This window comes from Schistocerca gregaria, chromosome 4, assembly GCF_023897955.1.
Source record: "Schistocerca gregaria isolate iqSchGreg1 chromosome 4, iqSchGreg1.2, whole genome shotgun sequence".
NCBI lineage: Eukaryota > Metazoa > Arthropoda > Insecta > Orthoptera > Acrididae > Schistocerca > Schistocerca gregaria.
Genome location: NC_064923.1, coordinates 520,887,655 through 520,908,806, shown reverse-complemented (window position 1 = coordinate 520,908,806; position 21,152 = coordinate 520,887,655). Strand labels below are relative to the sequence as shown.

General features: G+C 40.0%; 1 protein-coding gene across 3 annotated transcripts in view; it reads left to right on the top strand.

Moving 5' to 3' along the window:
• Window positions 1-10,933: 10,933 nt before the first annotated feature.
• The window catches only part of LOC126268238 (abscission/NoCut checkpoint regulator), a 131,228-nt gene continuing 121,009 nt past the window's right edge, over window positions 10,934-21,152 (top strand). Inside the window, exons 1-2 of one of the 3 annotated variants that reach the window (XM_049973893.1) lie at window positions 10,934-11,112; window positions 11,312-11,394. In XM_049973893.1, the coding sequence (XP_049829850.1) occupies window positions 11,347-11,394 (48 nt within the window). In that variant the 5' untranslated portion in view covers window positions 10,934-11,112; window positions 11,312-11,346. The other 2 variants (XM_049973894.1, XM_049973892.1) reach the window with 2 other exon arrangements.

Genomic DNA, 21,152 nt, shown 5'->3' with positions numbered 1-21,152 from the left:
AAGTATTGAATCGGATTGGGGAGAAGAGAAGATTGTGGCACAACTTGACCAGAAGAAGGGATCGGTTGGTAGGACATGTTCTGAGGCATCAAGGGATCACTAATTTAGTATTGGAGGGCAGTGTGGAGGGTAAAAATCGTAGAGGGAGGCCAAGAGATGACTACACTAAGGAGATTCAGGAGGATGTAGGTTGCAGTAGTTACTGGGAGATGAAGAAGCTTGCACAAGATAGAGTAGGATGGAGAGCTGCATCAAACCAGTCTCAGGACTGAAGACCACAACAACAACAGATTAGAATGTTACATACAAGCAAATAGTTATTGTAGGCAAAACCATAAAGGTGGTGGTGTGGCAGTTTATATTAATAAGGATATAGAAGCTAAAGAAATTTCCTTTCTTGAACACCACACCAAAGAAGGATCAATTGAAATGACAGGTATTGTACTCCACAGTAATGATCTTAAGTTACCAAAGCATAAAGTGATTGGAGTATATAGGCTAGCAAATGCTGATGTAATGCTGTTTATGGATAAACTTAGTAGTGTTGTTGGTCAGGCTGGTTCTAATGACCCTACTATATCAGATGACTTTAATATAGACGCAAACTCAAATAGTGTAGTAAACTTGACACTCTGTGATATACCGACCTCATACAGTCTTGTAAATATAGTGGATTTTGACACCAGAGTGGCCGACACATGTTCCACTAGAATAGATTATGCTATAATCAACAAAGATGTAACGGTTCAGGTAAATTACAGTAACTTAAATTTTCCTTTATTCTGACCACTCCTGTCAGGTGATAGAATACAAAAATTGAGTTGTCCCTAATATAACAAAAATTGTGCTGCAGAAACGAATGCTGAATACCTCAAATATTAATGCTCTTAAAGACAAACTAGCGAGTGAGAAATGGGATTTTGAATACCAGGTAAAAGGGTTCGATGAGAAATGGAATGAATTCTACTCAAACCTACTGCATCATTATGAATATAGTTTCCAGTCAGAGAAATCCAGAAGGTAGTTAAACACTGTAAAAACGGAAGTAATCCTAGACTAAAACTCCCAACAAATCTGATTATGCTCAGGCAGCAAGTACATGATCTAAACCAGCTTTATAAAGCTACTATTATGCAGGTTTTCAAGGAAAAATACAATAGGCTCAACCAAACTTTTAAAACTCAAATTGTCCATCTAAGGAAGCAGATTAACAACAAAACAATGGAACATTCTGACAACATAAGCAAAGCATATTGGAAGCTGATGAACAAATACTGTAAAGGTGCTAACAAGATGAATATGGAACCACTCAACAAAAAGCTTGATGGTAACATAAAAATCCCAGATACTATATGTAATATTTTTAATAACTACTACATTTCTGGTGAACAATTAACCCATATTATAGATTCACAGGTAGAGACCTGATGGCATCTCATCTGGTGTACCGAATTTGAATCTGTGGAAGTGAATGAGCAGGAGGTTCGTAGGGCAATATACATGCTAAAGAAAAAAATTTTCATCTGGATGGGATCGCGTATCCAGTGCTGCTACTAAAGCATGCTTAAAAGAAATCTCTAAACCTCTTACTCACCTGATTAATTGCAGCAATAGAGAAAACATGTATCCAAAGGTTCTAAGAATGAATGTAGTGAAATCAGTGTATAAAAAGGGAAGTAAGGAAGATGTCACCAACTATGGACCAATATCATTAATTCCCACTTGTAGTAAGATATTCGAAAGCATTATTCTTTCTCAGGTGATTGCCTTTTTCACAAAACATAAACTGCTTGTAGATTCGCAGCATGGCTTCAGAAAAGAGCTAAGCACAACTACAGCAGTTACACATTTCATCCATGAAGTTTACTGTCGGTTGGACCAGAAGGTGCAGACTGCAGGTGTATTTTTGGACCTGACAAGAGCATTTGATATGTTAACCATAGGGCACTTCTTAAAAAGCTAAAATCTTATAGTATTGGGGATCATGCCATGATTCTTCTAACCAGATACCTGCTGAATCGTAAGCAAAGCACTAAATTGTCATACAAACTAGATAATAAAATCATGAAATCTCAGTCCACCAGTGAACCTGTATTACAAGATGTACCACAGGGCTCAATCCTTGGACCCTTTCTGTTCCTTATATATACACTCCTGGAAATGGAAAAAAGAACACATTGACACCGGTGTGTCAGAGCCACCATACTTGCTCCGGACACTGCGAGAGGGCTGTACAAGCAATGATCACAAGCACGGCACAGCGGACACACCAGGAACCGCGGTGTTGGCCGTCGAATGGCGCTAGCAGCGCAGCATTTGTGCACCGCCGCCGTCAGTGTCAGCCAGTTTGCCGTGGCATACGGAGCTCCATCGCAGTCTTTAACACTGGTAGCATGCCGTGACAGCGTGGACGTGAACCGTATGTGCAGTTGACAGACTTTGAGTGAGGGCGTATAGTGGGCATGCGGGAGGCCGGGTGGACGTACTGCCGAATTGCTCAACACGTGGGGCGTGAGGTCTCCACAGTACATCGATGTTGTCGCCAGTGGTCGGCGGAAGATGCACGTGCCCGTCGACCTGGGACCGGACCGCAGCGACGCAGAGATGCACGCCAAGACCGTAGGATCCTACGCAGTGCCGTAGGGGACCGCACCGCCACTTCCCAGAAAATTAGGGACACTGTTGCTCCTGGGGTATCGGCGAGGACCATTCGCAACCGTCTCCATGAAGCTGGGCTACGGTCCCGCACACCGTTAGGCTGTCTTCCGCTCACGCCCCAACATCGTGCAGCCCGCCTCCAGTGGTGTCGCGACAGGCGTGAATGGAGGGACGAATGGAGACGTGTCGTCTTCAGCGATGAGAGTCGCTTCTGCCTTGGTGCCAATGATGGTCGTATGCGTGTTTGGCGCCGTGCAGGTGAGCGCCACAATCAGGACTGCATACGACCAAGGCACACAGGGCCAACACCCGGCTTCATGGTGTGGGGAGCGATCTCATACACTGGCCGTACACCTCTGGTGATCGTCGAGGGGACACTGAATAGTGCACGGTACATCCAAACCGTCATCGAACCCATCGTTCTACCATTCCTAGACCGGCAAGGGAACTTGCTGTTCCAACAGGACAATGCACGTCCGCATGTATCCCGTGCCACCCAACGTGCTCTAGAAGGTGTAAGTCAACTACCCTGGCCAGCAAGATCTCCGGATCTGTCCCCCATTGAGCATGTTTGGGACTGGATGAAGAGTCGTCTCACGCGGTCTCCACGTCCAGCACGAACGCTGGTCCAACTGAGGCGCCAGGTGGAAATGGCATGGCAAGCCGTTCCACAGGACTACATCCAGCATCTCTACAATCGTCTCCATGGGAGAATAGCAGCCTGCATTGCTGCGAAAGGTGGATATACACTGTACTAGTGCTGACATTGTGCATGCTCTGTTGCCTGTGTCTATGTGCCTGTGGTTCTGTCAGTGTGATCATGTGATGTATCTGACTCCAGGAATGTGTCAATAAAGTTTCCCCTTCCTGGGACAATGAATTCACGGTGTTCTTATTTCAATTTCCAGGAGTGTATAAACGACATTGCACAACTCATTAACTCCCATATCATAAGCTATGCAGATGACACATAAATCTTATTCTATGGGAGAGAATCTAATGAGTTAGACTTTCTTGTTACTAGTGGTGTAACAGAGGTAGCAAAATACTTCAATGATCAGAGACTCAAGGTGAATGTCATCAAATCTCAACTACTGACATTTAAAACAGGCAGTTCTTACCACAACAATATGAATAGTGTGTGTAATATCTCTGCATCAGAAAATGGTAAGTGTAAATTCCTGGGTGTGTATGTTGATTAAAATTTGTGGTGGACATACCACATTAATTTCGTATGCGGAAAAGTCAGTAGTGCTATATATCTCCTCAGTCAGCTCGCAGAGATAGTTCCTAGCCAAACACTAAAATTAGTATATTAGGGAACACTTTACACCTTTCTCAATTACGGAATTGAACTATGGGTCTGTGCAGCTGATGTACATTTAAAAATAATACTACTACTACAGAAAAGAGCAATAACACATATACACAGGATAGGACATAGAGCTTCATGTTGTGAAGTGTTTGTGCAGCACAAATATCTGACAATATATTCTCTGTACATCTTCAAAATAGTTGTATGTACATGATCACAACACTAGAACAAAGTGTAACTATTTCCATAGCAGAACAGCGTTAAAAGTTACTGATAGAAGTCCATATATCAGTGGTTTGATTTGGTATAACAAGCTACCAAATGCTCTAAGAACGTACATGAGAAATGTTTTTAAAACAAAATTAAATTCTTTTCTAATAGAAAAATGTTTATATTCTTTCAACGAATTTTAAGATAGTGATTGTAACATTAGGAATTAGCATATCAGTTGTAATGTGATAAATGTAAAAAATAGACATAAGAAGCAACAGTTGCAGAATATAGTGTATTTTATGTGTAAACATAACCATGGTATTAAGTCTGACGTTTGCAAAAGCCATCATTACAATGGCTCCACGCAAAAGAAAATGTAAACAAAAAAATAAAAAAAATGTTTTTCCAATTTAAATTCTCATCAATATGGACACCTAAGAATTTTGATGTTTCCATCCTATGTATTATTGCATCACCATGTGTTACACTTGTCACTAGTGCAGTACCTCTCTTCTATGGTTGGTTGTGCAGAACTGAATATGGTGTATGCTTGTGAAATTCAGGGTGAGACCATTCACAGAAAACCAATCAATGATACTTTTGAGATCTTTGTTCACAATTTCTGTACTGAGACGATTACAGTACTGGTGTCATCTGCAAAAAGAACTAATTCTGCTTGTACATTAGACGGTTGATCATTTACATATATGAGAAACAGTAACGGACCTAAGATTGAGCCATGGGGAACCCCATATGCTATCTCTCACCAGTCAGAATTCTTTCCCTGGACTCTGTTGGTTGAATTACTACTAAGTACAACTTTCTGCATTCTTTTGGTTACATATGAAATGATCCATTGGTTGGCTATACCATCAATCACATAAAATGTCAATTTATCTAGGAGTATGTTGTGATTCACACAATCAAATGCCTGGATAGGTCACTGAAAATACCTACCAGCGCTATTTCCTTATTTAATAATAGCAATATCTGGTGTGTTAGCATGTAAATGGCATTCTCAGTAGAGCAACCCTTCTGAAACCCAAACTGTGATTTGCTGAGGATATTATTGTTGCCGTGTGAAATAATATTCTAGAATATGTCACCTGCTCAAAAATTTTGGAAACTGATGTCAGCAGTGAAGTAGACCGGCAGTTACTGATGTCTCTCTTATCACCTTTCTTAAAGAGGCGTGTAATAGCAGCTTATTTTACTCTCTGGAAAAATGCCTTGAGTTAGTGGTGAATTATATATTTTGGACAGTACTGGAGTCATTATATGCTAATAAATCTTTATACGCTTTTGGAAACACCACCAAAGGAAGAAGAACTTTTATTCTTGAGAGAATGTATGACCCCCTTAATTAGAAGCAGAGGTTGGTGGTACATTCATATGAAGTAATTTTATGAGAGTTACTTCTTCAACATACTGTTGTGATCTTTCTCTTGAACTGTTGGTCCCTATGCTTTCTATTGTGTTTAAGAAGTGATTATTAAATACATTTGCTACCGTGACTTGTCATTTACAACTTTCTGTTAAAGGCAGTAGTAATGTTATCCTCTTCTGTGGTTGATTGTCCTGTCACACTATAGTCCATGTTGCCTTAATTGTGTTGTCGGATGTACTGATTTCTGAGATTATGTGCATGTTTCTTGATTTTTTAATAACCTTCCTTAGTAATTGTAATTTTTTCAGTGCGCAGCTACTACAGATTCTCTACTTGTTCTTGCCAAAAGATACATTTCCCTTTTCTTTTCACAAAATACTTAATCCCCTTACTGATCCATGGTTTTTTTCATGGCTGTTTAATATCCCTTCCGATTAGCTTATGCAGAAAGATATTTTCAAATACTGATATGAGTTTATCATGGACCAGATTAAATTTTATATTGACATTTGGTTCTTTATAAATTTTATCCCAGGTTGTTTCTTGTAAACTATTCTTAAAAACATTTGCCCTGTAGTCATTAATGATTCTAACTGACTTCCATTGAGGGGTATCCACCATGTAAGGCAGTACCGGTATGTCATTTATCCTGACTAACTGTGCATCATGGTCAGAGAGAGCAGTTGTTACTGTGTAAACAATTATTTTCTTCCTCTGTGCCTCATGAAAGAAAACATTATCAATTAGGGACCTACTGTCTCCATCCACTCATGTTGGAAAGTTAACTACTGAGAGTAAATTGTAGGATCCAAATAAAGTATCCACATCATTTTTCCTATCAGAATCCTTTAGAAAATCTGCATTGAAGTCACCACAGACTTTTAACTGCTTGCTGATGTCTGACAGACAGCACAGTAAGGAATCCAGGTTCCTCAGAAATAATTCAAATTTCCCATTGGGGATCTATATACTGCTACAACTAAAAGAGAACAGTTTGTCAGAATTAATTCACAATGTACTGACCACTAAAAAATCAACCTTTGTCATTGCTTTGAACTTGTGTTCTGTCTTAATATATGCTACAACTCCTCCTTTTCCCACATTACTTCTGCATGAGTAAGATGCTGGACTGTAATCTTTTATATGTAACTTATCTAGCCCTGTGGTTATGTGGTGCTCAGACAGGCACATGGTGTCTCTCTTTTCCTCTACATTTTGCAAGTTGGCAAGAAGCTGTTCTACCTTATTGCTCTAATATTTTGGTGGAATAAGCCAACCTTACTTTTCTGTGCATACTTGTGGGGTTCTTCCGCTACACTGACTTATTTCAAAACAGGGTGCCTGAAATTTGATTCTAACCTAAAAAAGGTACCCCTCTAACACAAGTAATCACAGGGATCTTGCATCGTACCCCCTCATACATTTCCTGCAAGAAGTTCAGTCAACCTATCATTCCCTCTCCTATTCAGATGCAGGCCATGTCTAGTATAATCCCCACATCCCAATTGTAGCAACGGGTACTGCACTCATATGAGAATTCATTTAAGTCAGCAGTAACCCGCTCAATTCAGAGTTAACACAGCTCACAGCAGTATTAACCCAGGACTGGTAATGCACTGCAGGACCTCCATAAACTCACAATTGTGTGTATAGTTGGTACTCCTATTTTATGTAGGTCATCCCTAATTCTGTAATTACAATTCTTGGCGAGGCCATTTCCTGCTCCACCTACAAGATCCTCTTTGCCAAAACCTTTGCACAATTTTCCTAGTCCTCTGTCACCTGGTTAAGGCTAGCACTTGACTTCATAATACTTGTGATCTGGTACCCTCCTCCTAACTTTTTCTGCGCTACTTGGCCTACACCCCTCCCATGGCTACTACCTAGCAGCAAGAGTCTTTTCTTCCTACTCTCTTTTGGTATCGACCTACACTGAGTTTCTTGGATAATAGTCTGCTGCACATTACTGGAACCTATGGCTGTATGCCCCCCCATGAACCATGGACCTTGCCGTTGGTGGGGAGGCTTGCGTGCCTCAGCGATACAGATAGCCGTACTGTAGGTGCAACCACAATGGAGGGGTATCTGTTGAGAGGCCAGACAAACGTGTGGTTCCTGAAGAGAGGCAGCAGCCTTTTCACTAGTTGCAGGGGCAACAGTCTGGATGATTGACTGATCTGGCTTTGTAATGATAACCAAAACGGCCTTGCTGTGCTGGTACTGTGAATGGCTGAAAGCAAGGGGAAACTACGGCCGTAATTTTTCCCGAGGGCATGCAGCTTTACTGTATGATTAAATGATGATGGCGTCCTCTTGGGTAAAATATTCCGGAGGTAAAAGAGTCATCCATTTTGATCTCCGGGCGGGGACTACTCAAGAGGATGTCGTTATCAGGTGAAAGAAAATTGGCGTTCTACGGATCGGAGTGTGGGATGTCAGATCCCTTAATCGGGCAGGTAGGTTAGAAAATTTAAAAAGGGAAATGGACAGGTTAAAGTTAGATATAGTGGGAATTAGTGAAGTTCAGTGGCAGGAGGAACAAGACTTCTGGTCAGGTGACTACAGGGTTATAAACACAAAATCAAATAGGGGTAATGCAGGAGTAGGTATAATAATGAATAGCAAAATAGGAATGAGGGTAAGCTACTACAAACAGCATAGTGAACTCATTATTGTGGCCAAGGTAGATACGAAGCCCACACCTACTACAGTAGTACAAGTTTATACGTCAACTAGCTCTGCAGATGACGAAGAAATTGAAGAAATGTATGATGAAATAAAAGAAATTATTCAGATAGTGAAGGGTGATGAAAATTTAATAGTCATGGGTGACTGGAATTCGGTAGTAGGAAAAGGGAGAGAAGGAAACGTAGTAGGTGAATATGGATTGGGGCTAAGAAATGAAAGAGGAACCCGCCTGGTAGAATTTTGCACAGAGCACAACTTAATCATAGCTAATACTTGGCTTAAGAATCATGAAAGAAGGTAGTATACATGGAAGAACCCTGGATATACTAAAAGGTATCAGATAGATTATATAACGGTAAGACAGAGATTTAGGAACCAGGTTTTAAACTGTAAGACATTTCCAGGGGCAGATGTGGACTCTGACCACAATCTATTGGTTACGACCTGTAAATTAAAATTGAAGAAACTGCAAAAAGGTGGAAATTTAAGGAGATGGCACCTGGATAAACTGAAAGAACCAGAGGTTGTACAGAGTTTCAGGGAGAGCATAAGGGAAAAATTGACAGGAATGGGGGAGAGAAATGCAGCAGAAGAAGAATGGATAGCTTTGAGGGATGAAGTTGTGAAGGCAGCAGAGGATAAAGTAGGTAAAAAGATGAGGACTAGTAGAAATCCTTGGGTAACAGAAGAAATATTGAATTTAATTGATGAAAGGAGTAAATATAAAAATGCAGTAAATGAAGCAGGCAAAAAGGAATACAAACGTCTCAAAAATGAGATCGACAGGAAGTACAAAATGGCTAAGCAGGGATGGCTAGAGGACAAATGTAAGGATGTAGAGGCTTATCTCACTAGGGGTAAGATAGATACTGCCTACAGGAAAATTAAAGAGACCTTTGGAGATAAGAGAACCACTTGTATAAACATCGAGAGCTCAGATGGAAACCCAGTTCTAAGCAAAGAACGGAAAGCAGAAAGGTGGAAGGAGTATATACAGGGTCTATACAAGGGCGATGTAGTTGAGGACAATATTATGGAAATGGAAGAGGATGTGGATGAAGATGAAATGGGAGATACAATACTGCGTGAAGAGTTTGACAGAGCACTGAAAGACCAGAGTCGAAACAACGCCCCCGGAGTAGACAACATTCCATTGGAACTACTGACGGCCTTGGGAGAGCCAGTCCTGCCAAAACTATACCATCTGGTGAACAAGACGTATGAAACAGGCGAAAAACCCGCAGACTTCAAGAAGAATATAATAATTCCAATCCCAAAGAAAGCAGGTGTTGACAGATGTGAAAATTACCGAACAATCAGTTTAATAAGCCACAGCTGCAAAATACTAACACGAATTCTTTACGGACGAATGGAAAAACTGGAAAAAGCCGACCTCGGGGAAGATCAGTTTGGATTCCGTAGAAATGTTGGAACACGTGAGGCAATACTTACCTTACGACTTATCTTAGAAGAAAGATTAAGGAAAGGCAAACCTACATTTCTAGCATTTGTAGACTTAGAGAAAGCTTTTGACAATGTTGACTGGGATACTCTCTTTCAAATTCTAAAGGTGGCAGGGGTAAAATACAGGGAGCAAAAGGCATTTTACAGTTTGTACAGAAACCAGATGGCAGTTATAAGAGTCGAGGGACATGAAAGGGAAGCAGTTGTTGGGAAGGGAGTAAGACAGGGTTGTAGCCTCTCCCAGATGTTATTCAATCTGTATATTGAGCAAGCAGTAAAGGAAACAAAAGAAAAATTCGGGGTAGGTATTAAAATCCATGGAGAAGAAATAAAATCTTTGAAGTTCGCCGATGACATCGTAATTCTGTTAGAGACAGCAAAGGACTTGGAAGAGCAGTTGAATGGAATGGATAGTGTCTTGAAAGGAGGATATAAGATGAACATCAACAAAAGCAAAACGAGGATAATGGAATGTAGTCGAATTAAGTCGGGTGCTGCTGAGGGAATTAGATTAGGAAATGAGACAATTAAAGTAGTAAAGGAGTTTTGCTATTTGGGGAGCAAAATAACTGATGATGGTCGAAGTAGAAAGGATATAAAATGTAGACTGGCAATGGGAAGAAAAGCGTTTCTGAAGAAGAGAAATTTGTTAACATCGAGTATAGATTTAAGTGTCAGGAAGTCATTTCTGAAAGTATTTGTATGGAGTGTAGCCATGTATGGAAGTGAAACATGGACGATAAATAGTTTGGACAAGAAGAGAATAGAAGATTTCGAAATGTGGTGCTACAGAAGAATGCTGAAGATTAGATGGGTAGATCACATAACTAATGAGGAGGTATCGAATAGGATTGGGGAGAAGAGAAGTTTGTGGCACAACTTGTGCCAGAAGAAGGGATCGGTTGGTAGGACATGTTCTGAGGCATCAAGGGATCACCAATTTAGTATTGGAGGGCAGTGTGGAATGTAAAAATTGTAGAGGGGGACCAAGAGATGAATATACTAAGCAGATTCAGAAGGATGTAGGTTGCAGTAGGTATTGGGAGATGAAGAAGCTTGCACAGGATAGAGTAGCAGGGAGAGCTGCATCAAACCAGTCTCAGGACTGAAGACCACAACAACAACAACATGGCTGTATGATGCTCTTCTGCTCCTACGATGACTATGGCAGACTACTGGTGTCGAAATACAGAACCAAGCTGAGAATAATTATGTGCACAGATATCTGCGCAAATAAGTCTTTGCATATAGTTCGGGATTACTGCCTCGTGTTTTGCATCAGTACATATTCTTCTAAGTTTTCCAGTCATACGCGATAAACCAACCAACCGACCAACAGAGAGACAAGCGTCCTTCGAGCTATCTTTTCGCTGTGTACAAACCGAGGGTACATGTTTAAGACACTTGCAGTTGCAGCATTGTCGTGCGTGTAATTGCTTTTCGTTTGTTTTGGACTGTCAACTTTGTCAGAGATAATGACTAATAAATTGCGTAATTGGCGAGTGTTTGTGTGTACAGCTCGTAGAAGCGGAGTTTACAGTTCATTTAGGACAGATTGATTGAAATCGTATATTGTTTCGTTTCAGATGTAAATTTCACGATCTTCTAAATATCCAACACGATGTCATGTCACGGCTGTGCTTCTAACTTCGGCTTCTTCAGGAAAGAGGTATATTATACTCAGTGTTGTTTGACAGCTCAGTGTAAAAGATGTTTAAGCTTCCACTTTAAACCACACCGTTATACTTGTTGACGGAAATTATCACACTCAATTTTCGACCGTCGCTGAAATTATATAAGCTACGAAATTCTTCGAGACTGTCAGAATCCACTTGATTCTAAGTAATTAACCGTTCATTAGTGGTTTGATGGTTGTTTTCTCCTACAGTAGATGGCTGCAAGAGATATTTGTTGCTGGACTTAAGAGCGAAAAGCGAAGATTTTTAGAGAGTTCAGGTTCAGTCCCTTGTATCTTAAACAGACAGTCTCATTGATTTTCTGAGTTAAATGTATATTTATTTAGTAGTATCTGAAAACTACAATAGGAACATAACTAGCCGATACGTTATTTTGTTCCGAAATACATTTGTGAACATTGTTGAATATTAACTTCATTTTTGCATCATAATTATAAACTACTCACCTATCTCTAGAGCTCCAGTTGCTTTCTCATTTTGCTTTTCCTGTATTACACTTTTGTGTAATTGCAATGAAGTTACTGTCATCTGTTGACTTATTTTCCTTTTGCCTAAAAATATAGCTTATTTGCTGGTATGCTGAATACATTTTCTGCCACTGTATGCAGTGTTTCATCAGTTAGCTCTGTGTTTGTACGTATTTAGACTTCTGCCACTTTCCCTATGCGGTACATTTAGTTCTCAATCGTAGTCACACCGGAAACATATTCTGTTAGGTTTAACTTAATATACATTAGCATGTAAAGGAGTGAATTATTGTATACAACAAGAGACGATAATAAAATTCTGTGATGTATTCTTTTTTGTCATACAATTGAAGCATATGTGTTTATTCTTGTAATACTTAATACACCCCCCCATTAAGGTGAGAGTTTGTGACCATGAGCCATAGAACAATTGAGTATTAGTTGACTACCTAATACTAAGTTTACATTTGTAGTTTTCCATGTGATTCTTATACTGGTATGTATTATTTATCAGGAACAATTTGGGTATTGTTGGGAAGAGCTATGAGATTATTTTCCATTTTGAAACAATGAATAGTAATATTGAAAGGTTAATCAGCTCAGTTTAGGCCATTGTATTCATTACTGATGGCGTAATCTGGAGGCCAAGTGATTCTTCTGTTGCTGCTGTAACACAGTGGTATGTGGACATTAAAGCCCAAATGTCAAGGAATGTTGATGGGTGCTATCATCCTGTTGCAGCATAATGCCTGCCCACATGTTGCCAGGATTGTTTCAGCAGTGCTGCAGAAGTTTCGCTGGAAGTCCCCTTCACACTCATTGTACAGTCCTGATTTCTTCCAATTCTGGTTCTACAAATTTGGAGTTGTGAAGGAAGACATTCATGGCCTTTGATTTGCGTTGGGTGAAGAACTACATGACTGTTTAGTCATGGTTTCATAGGTAGACACAACCATTTTTCTATGGACGCATTGGTCATCCTGTCTCACTGCAGTAAATGTATTAACATTTATGGCAGTTATTTTTGAAATAATAAACATTGTTCTTACTTTTTTCCAGCTTTCTTATTTTCATTTGACTTCTCCCTTATAATTTTTATAATCAGCAAGAGAGAGAGGATATTTTTAATATCAGTGAGATCACTACTTCAGTTACAACTGCAGAAAATAGAATTACATCAAATAAATGAAAGAAATGCACAGTAAAAACTTGTTAGAGGATTGAATAACTTCAAACACAAGTAAGAAATTAAGAAAAGTTTTCAGCTCGTGGGAAGTAGTGTCTGAAGAGCTTATTGAAGACCACTCTTAAGTATTGTTTACTTTTCCAAAAGACTGCTCTGTAACAAAAGACTGGCTGAGAAGGTGAAACAACCTGTGATATTTGTGATGTCTTAGTGAAGCTCATTATGTGTAGCATTATTCCCTGAAATGACTGTGGACCTCTGGTTTTGTGCTGAGTAGATAGCATTCTGAAGTAACCCATGACAATCTATGCTAAAACTTTCTAGACTTGCCTTAGAAGTTTTAGTCGTAATGCCTTCCTGAATGCATAGGTGGTAAGTTGTGTATTAGAGGTGGCTGCGAGAGCTGCTGACTGTAAAATGCATATACTTTTTTTGTTTGTCCTTTTTGTAATATTTATGGACAGTATGAAGCATGCAGCTGCCATTGGAACAATGGTACCCCTCTACTTCATATTGAACAACAAAATTGAGATTTCCACTGAAATCCATTAAAAGTAACACTGATCCTTCATCAAGTGTTTCCTTCTTCATCTTCAGATAATCAGATTGTGATACAGAAATGAAACAGAGTGGTGATTCAAACACTTAGTCTTTCTATCAGTTGATACCCATTGACTGTACTGAACTATCTCATCAGGATCATAGTCTTCTATTTAATTTCCTAAGTGGGTTTGAAGGAATGAACTGGTGGGGCATTTTTCACACAGACGAAGCATACAGGCTCGGTTATTTATATCACATGTTATTATTTTAATTAGGTCTTGGTATGTTTCTTTAATAGAAATGGCATTTAGAAGCAATTTAACATTTTGGTGGTACATGCACACACATATGGTGTGTGTTCCTGACTTTCTGTCAAGACCAAGTTGGCAGCTTAAGAGTAAGGAACTGAATTTTTTCACAATTATTTGCATATTTAATTTTCTGTTTAATTTTGTCCATGAGTTCATCATGATGTTTAGCCTTTTCTTCCAGTTCTGTTAAATCACTGTTAGGAATAGTGCTTGCATCAGCAGCCAACTCAACTTGATATGTATGTGAAATTGTAGTTTTCAGAGCTCCAGCTGCTGATTCCAATTTTTGTTTGGCTGCTGCGAACCAGCTATGTTGAGCAACTGAATGCAGCTTTGCAGGATACTCCTGATCTAGTTAACCTAGTATTGAGCACAGATTTTTTTAGCAGTCTGCACCTTCACATTACTGTCATTTACTTTCAAATTCTGAAGGTGGCAGGGGTAAAATACAGGGAGTGAAAGGCTATTTACAATTTGTACAGAAACCAGATGGCAGTTATAAGAGTTGAAGGACACAAAAGGGAAGCAGTGGTTAGGAAGGGAGTGAGACAGGGTTGTAGCCTCTCCCCCATGTTATTCAATCTGTATATTGGGCAAGCAGTGAAGGAAACAAAAGAAAATTCAGAGTAGGTATTAAAATCCATGGAGAAGAAATAAAAACTTTGAGGTTTTTGCCGATGACATTGTAATTCTGTCAGAGACAGCAAATGACTAGGAAGAGCAGTTGAACAAAATGGATAGTGTCTTGAAAGAAGGATATAACATGAACATCAACAAATGCAAAACGAGGATAATGGAATGTAGTAGAAATATGTTGGGTGATGCTGAGGGAATTAGATTAGGAAATGAGACACTTAAAGTAATAAAGGAGTTTTGCTATTTGGGGGAGCAAAATAACTGATGATGGTTGAAGTAGAGAGGATATAAAATGTAAACTGGCAATGGCAAGGGAAGCGTTTCTGAAGAAGAGAAATTTGTTAACATCAAGTATAGATTTAAGTGTCAGGAAGTCGTTTCTGAAAGTATTTGTATGGAGTGTATCCAAGTATGGAAGTGAAACATGGACGATAAATAGTTTGGACAAGAAGAGAATAGAAGCTTTCGAAATGTGATGCTACAGAAGAATGCTGAAGATTAGATGGGTAGATCACATAAGTAATGAGGACGTATTGAATAGGATTGGGGAGAAGAGGAGTTTGTGGCACAACTTGACTAGAAGAAGGGATCGGTTGGTAGGACATGTTCTGAGGCATCAAGGGATCACCAATTTAGTATTGGAGGGCAGCGTGGGGGTAAAAATCATAGAGGGAGACCAAGAGGTGAATACACTAAGCAGAATCAGAAGGATGTAGGTTGCAGTAGTTACTGGGAGATGAAGAAGCTTGCACAGGATAGAGTAGCAGGGAGAGCTGCATCAAACCAGTCTCAGGACTGAAGACCACAACAACAACATATAGTTTGGTGATGAGTCGTCACTTTCTTGTTTTTCATTAGTAAGTTTGACAGGTTAGGCACATTTTTTCCCCAGAAATAACGCTAAAGCCTCTCATTTTGAAGTTCTTTGCCTTTTCTAAACTAATTTCACAGTCCAGATGAAACTGATTGTATATGGTGCTTGAAGGGATCACAACAAATTTTCTTAGGTAGAGAGGATCTGCACAGGTACTTAGTGTTTGTGTTTAAAACACACACATGAAACACGTAAATTACAGTATGAATGACTGTTGCTTCTTCATAATAAAAGTTCTAGTTCTTCATTGGTCAATTCATTCACACAAGTCAGGGCATTATCACCTATCTTGCAGATACTGTCCAAGAGAGAAAAAAAAAAAACACTGCCTGTTTGTACTTCCCATACTGCTTCAGTCATAAAACCAATATGTGTTGTAAATAATTCCAAAGATGGTTGGTGTAACCTACAGGGTGTTTCAAAAATGACCGGTATATTTGAAATGGCAATACAAACTAAACGAGCAGCGATAGAAATACACCGTTTGTTGCAACATCCTTGGACAACAGTACATTTTCAGGCAGACAAACTTTCGAAATTACAGTAGCTACAATTGTTAACAACAGATGGCGCTGCGGTCTGTGAAACTCTATAGTACGATATTTTCCACATTTCCACCATGCATAGCAATAATATGGCGTAGTCTCTCAATGAAATTACCCGAAACCTTTGACAACGTGTCTGGTGGAATGGCTTCACATGCAGATGAGATGTACTGCTTCAGCTGTTGAATTGCTTCTGGATTCTGGCGGTATACCTGGTCTTTCAAGTGCCCCACAGAAAGAAGTCACAGGGGTTTATGTCTGGCGAATAGGGAGGCCAATCCACGCCACCTCCTGTATGTTTCGGATAGCCCAAAGCAATCACACGATCATCGAAATATTCATTCAGGAAATTAAAGACGTCGGCCGTGTGATCTGGCTGGGCACCATCTTGCATAAACCACGAGGTGTTCGCAGTGTCGTCTTAGGCAGTTTGTACCGCCACAAATTCACGAAGAATGTCCAGATAGTGTGATGCAGTAATCGTTTCAGATCTGAAAAATGGGCCAATGATTCCTTTGGAAGAAATGGCGGCCCAGACCAGTACTTTTTGAGGATGCAGGGACGATGGGACTGCAACATGGGGCTTTTCGGTTCCCTATATGAGCCAGTTCTGTTTATTGACGAAGCCGTCCAGGTAAAAATAAGCTTCGTCAGTAAACCAAATGCTGCCCGCATGCATATCGCTGTCATCAATCCTGTGCACTATATCGTTAGCGAATGTCTCTCGTGCAGCAATGGTAGCGGCGCTGAGGGGTTGCCACGTTTCAATTTTGTATGGATAGAGGTGTAAACTCTGACACATGAGACGATACGTGGACGTTGGCGTCATTTGGACCGCAGCTGCAACACGGCGAACGGAAACCCGAGGCCGCTGTTGGATCACCTGCTGCACTAGCTGCGCGTTGCCCTCTGTGGTTGCCGTACGCGGTCGCCCTACCTTTCCAGCACGTTCATCCGTCACGTTCCCAGTCCGTTGAAATTTTTCAAACAGATCCTTTATTGTATCGCTTTTCGGTCCTTTGGTTACATTAAACCTCCGTTGAAAACTTCGTCTTGTTGCAACAACACTGTCTTCTAGGCGGTGGAATTCCAACACCAGAAAAATCCTCTGTTCTAAGGAATAAACCATGTTGTCCACAGCACACTTGCACGTTGTGAACAGCACACGCTTACAGCAGAAAGACGGCGTACAGAATGGCGCACCCACAGACTGCGTTGTCTTCTATATCTTTCACATCACTTGCGGCACCATCTGTTGTTGAAAATTGTAACTACTGTAATTTTGAAAGTTTGTCCGCCTGAAAATGTACTGTTGTCCCAAGCATATTGCAACAAACGGTGTATTTCTATCGCTGCTCGTTTAGTTTTTATTGCAGTTTCAAATATACCGGTCATTTTTGAAACACCCTGTAAAAAGTAATTAAATAATGAAAAATAATTGTCGCATTGTTTCATTACAAAAGTATTTCACATTATTATTGTAACATTAGGGGACTAGATGAATAGTTAAAAGCTGTAACAATTGAATTTTTAACCAATGATTGACTTTGGGTACAGCTCAGTACAAGAGCTCAGAACTGCATGCTCAGTGAACACAACTCAAAACGAAGGAACTGGATGATGCAATATGTGTAGCGGCAATAAAACAGTCTTCTCAGATATGATTTGTTCCTAGGGAAATCCAGTGTAGCCAACTTCAATAATTTAGTGGTGACATGGTAGTCATGAATTAGTAACCAATATTTCTTTTACAATGACATTGGTTTTCACACTTCCCATTATTTCTACAAACTGATTCCTTTTGTGTGACATAATAGAATATTTATAATAATATTATAAATTTTTCAGTGATATTTACGAGGGGACAATTCCTTAAGAAAATTATAAAGTCCATGCATGGATTTTATTTAAAAGAAATTGTTTACAATTTTTTCTGAGATGTAAATGATGGATATTCACTAAAAGAAGCATGACTATAAAAATATAAACCTTCCTCTTAAACACACACACACACACACACACACACACACACAAACAAACAAACAAACAAACAAACAAACAAACAAACAGACAAACAAACAAATTAAAGCTTCCACTGCAAAAACTGTAGGAACTGATGCATTTTTAAATTATATAGGAGCTTGTCTATGAAAGCCTCAATTCCTGAATCTATACAACTTCTTTTTATCATAAATTAAAAAGTAATTGACCTGCAACATTTGAATTTCGGAAATGTGAATATATCTAGGTAAACTTCAACTACCCACAATTTCAAGGATTTGTGTGACAGTTGGTGTCATTTCCTAAAATTTCTGTATGATTTGACGTGGAATGACCTGGTGAGTATGTTGTGTTCCACATGGAATTCCTCTCCTGTGCCAAACAAAAGTATCACTTGCACTCAGTGGCGTCAATTATTTGTTACATGTGCTCCAACATGTCTTCTTCTACAGTTTGTAATGCTTGCAGTCCCTTCTAGTACCATGGAAATTATTCTTCGATGTCTTAACATGGGTCATGTCACTTGGTCCATCTCAGTGTTTTCCATTTCTTTCTTTGCTCAACAATTCTGTGGAGAACTTCATTCATTATCTTTCCAGCCTCCTCCTATAACACCACCTCTGAAATGCTTTGATTCTCATCTTTTTAAGTTTTCCCATTGTCCGCAATTCGTTTTCATACATTGCTGTGCTCCAGAAGTACATTCTAAGAAATCAGTTCCACAAATTAAGACCAATATTTGATATTGATTGACTTCTTTTGGTTAGGTGTGTCCTCTTTGCCTTTGCTAGACTGCTCTTAATATCCTCCATAGTACCTCTGCCATATATTATTTTGCTTCCTAGGTAGCAGAATTTCTTCACTTTGTCTGCTTCTTGGTAGTCAGTATTGATAAGTTTTTTGCTAATCTCATTTCTGGTACTACTCGTTATTTCCATCTTCATTCAGTTTGCTCTCTGTCTCTATTTTGTGCTCAGTATACGGTTGATTCCATTCAATATATCCTGTAATTCTTCTTCAATTCTGCTGAGGACAGCAATTCCATCAGAAAATCTTATCATTGATATTATTTCACCCTGAATTTTAGTACCACTCCATAACATGTTGTTTCTATATATATTGTACATTAGGTATGGGCTTTTCTGAATGTACCACCTCCTTTTGGCTCCGCGGGGCTAAATCTGCAGGAAGAGACCTGTCCTCTCATTTCCTTCACCTGAACTGACATAACTGTATTGTCTTAAAATCTTGTTGTAACATCCACTTCTTCATAGCAAATCTAACACATGGTTCATAGCTGTTTCACCACCTGAATCTCTGATGGGTGACATCCTGGGTCCATTTGATTCAGGTTGTTGGCAGTCGTACAGTCTTCGGAGATGTGGCAGTCTGTTAATGTTTCTCCACAGACACACCATAGGGGATCTTGTCATGCTAGAAATTCTTGAGTTATTTTGTTATGCCCAATTCTGAGATGGTGTATGGCAATACCTGCCATTCTTCAGCTTCATAGCAATGTCTCCCAGATCTTGGTGGTGTTATGGACGGTACATAGTTTACTGGATCTTGCCATTATCTTCCCATGTCCTCTGATTGTTGTAGGATGTGGCATTGAGTATGTCAGCACTTGGAATATCTAGTTTGAGTGTTTCCATCTCCGTTCCATCCTTGGCTAGTCTGTCAGGCAGCTGATTAGATGAGATTGATAAATTGTAACAATGATTATCCAGAGTGTGGCATTCCAGCAACAATAATTCAGGTATACATGGCAACAACACAAACAAGAAATGGGCAGGGGTGTGGGGAGAAAGAGCTGGTAGTAGCGAATATGCTGTCCAGAAAGGAGGTACTGGGAATAACCAGACGGAGCACACTATTTGTATTCTGCTACTTGCTGGTCAATCAGATCTACTGCAACATCATGATTATCCAATGCAACTGCAACAGGTAATTCTGACACCTTGCTGAATTTAAACAACTAATAGCACCATGTCCTACAGTTGGTATAGCGTTGCAGGAAACCTGATTCCCAGGAGAGTACTCTCTGATTTTCAGATATTAAAAAGCTTATTTAAAAACTGAGCTACTACTGGGAGGACATTGGGTGAGATTTTAATGTTGGTCATAAGACCAATTGCATTGACTAGATAACGCTCAATATTTCATTGGAACTAGAAGTCATAAAGATGTAGACACACACAGATTTTGTTTCTTAATACGTATGTATTCCCGTGGGGGGGATGTCATAATCTGAATAATCACTGTTACGATTTCAGAATGAAATTTTCACTCTGCAACAGAGTGTGCACTGATATGAAACTCCTGGCAGATTAAAACTGTGTGCCGGACCGAGACTCGAACGTGGGATCTTTGCCTTTCACGGGCAAGTGCTCTACCATCTGAGATACCCAAGCACAACTCGCGACCCATCCTCACAGCTTTAATTCCACCTAGTCTCCTACCCTCCAAACTTCACAGAAGCTCTCCTGCAAACCTTTAAGATCTGGCACTCTGGGAAGAAAGGATATTGCAGAGACGTGGCATTGCCACAGCCTGAGGGATGCTTCTAGAATGAAATTTTCACTTTGCAGTGGAGTGTATGCAAGCTGTGGCTTCCCTCTACAATGTTTATGTACCCGGCTTCCCCATCCCCCACCCCTCCCCCTAACCTTTCAGCCTCACAATTTGACTGCAGGTCAAAGGGTGGGGTGAAAATGTGGTAAATTCCACAGGTGTTGCAGGAGGCAAACTCCTGTGAAACAAACTGAGGGCCATTATTAGAGACCAACATTGCCGGAAGCCCTATAATGGAATTTTTTTTGACAGGCTTGCTGCTATGACAAGAGACTGAAGTTGATGGGCAGTGAACAACATATGGAAACTGAGAGTGCATCAATTACTATTAGCCAGGAAGGAAAGCACTGTCGAAACCGATGTGGAGAAGGTTCCAGACCTCCGAAGATTGCAGCCATGGAGACAACTTTGGCTGCAGGGCTGCTTACTGCGTTGCACATTGATAACATGCCATAACCAGTTGAATGGTGTCGATGTCCAAACCAGGCCAAAAAAAAAAAAAAAAAAGAGAGAGAAAAAAATGGCAGGCTAATGCTTTGGCGCTTGAACCCCCCTCCCCCCTGCCTTCAGTGATCAGCGTGCAGCAATTGCAG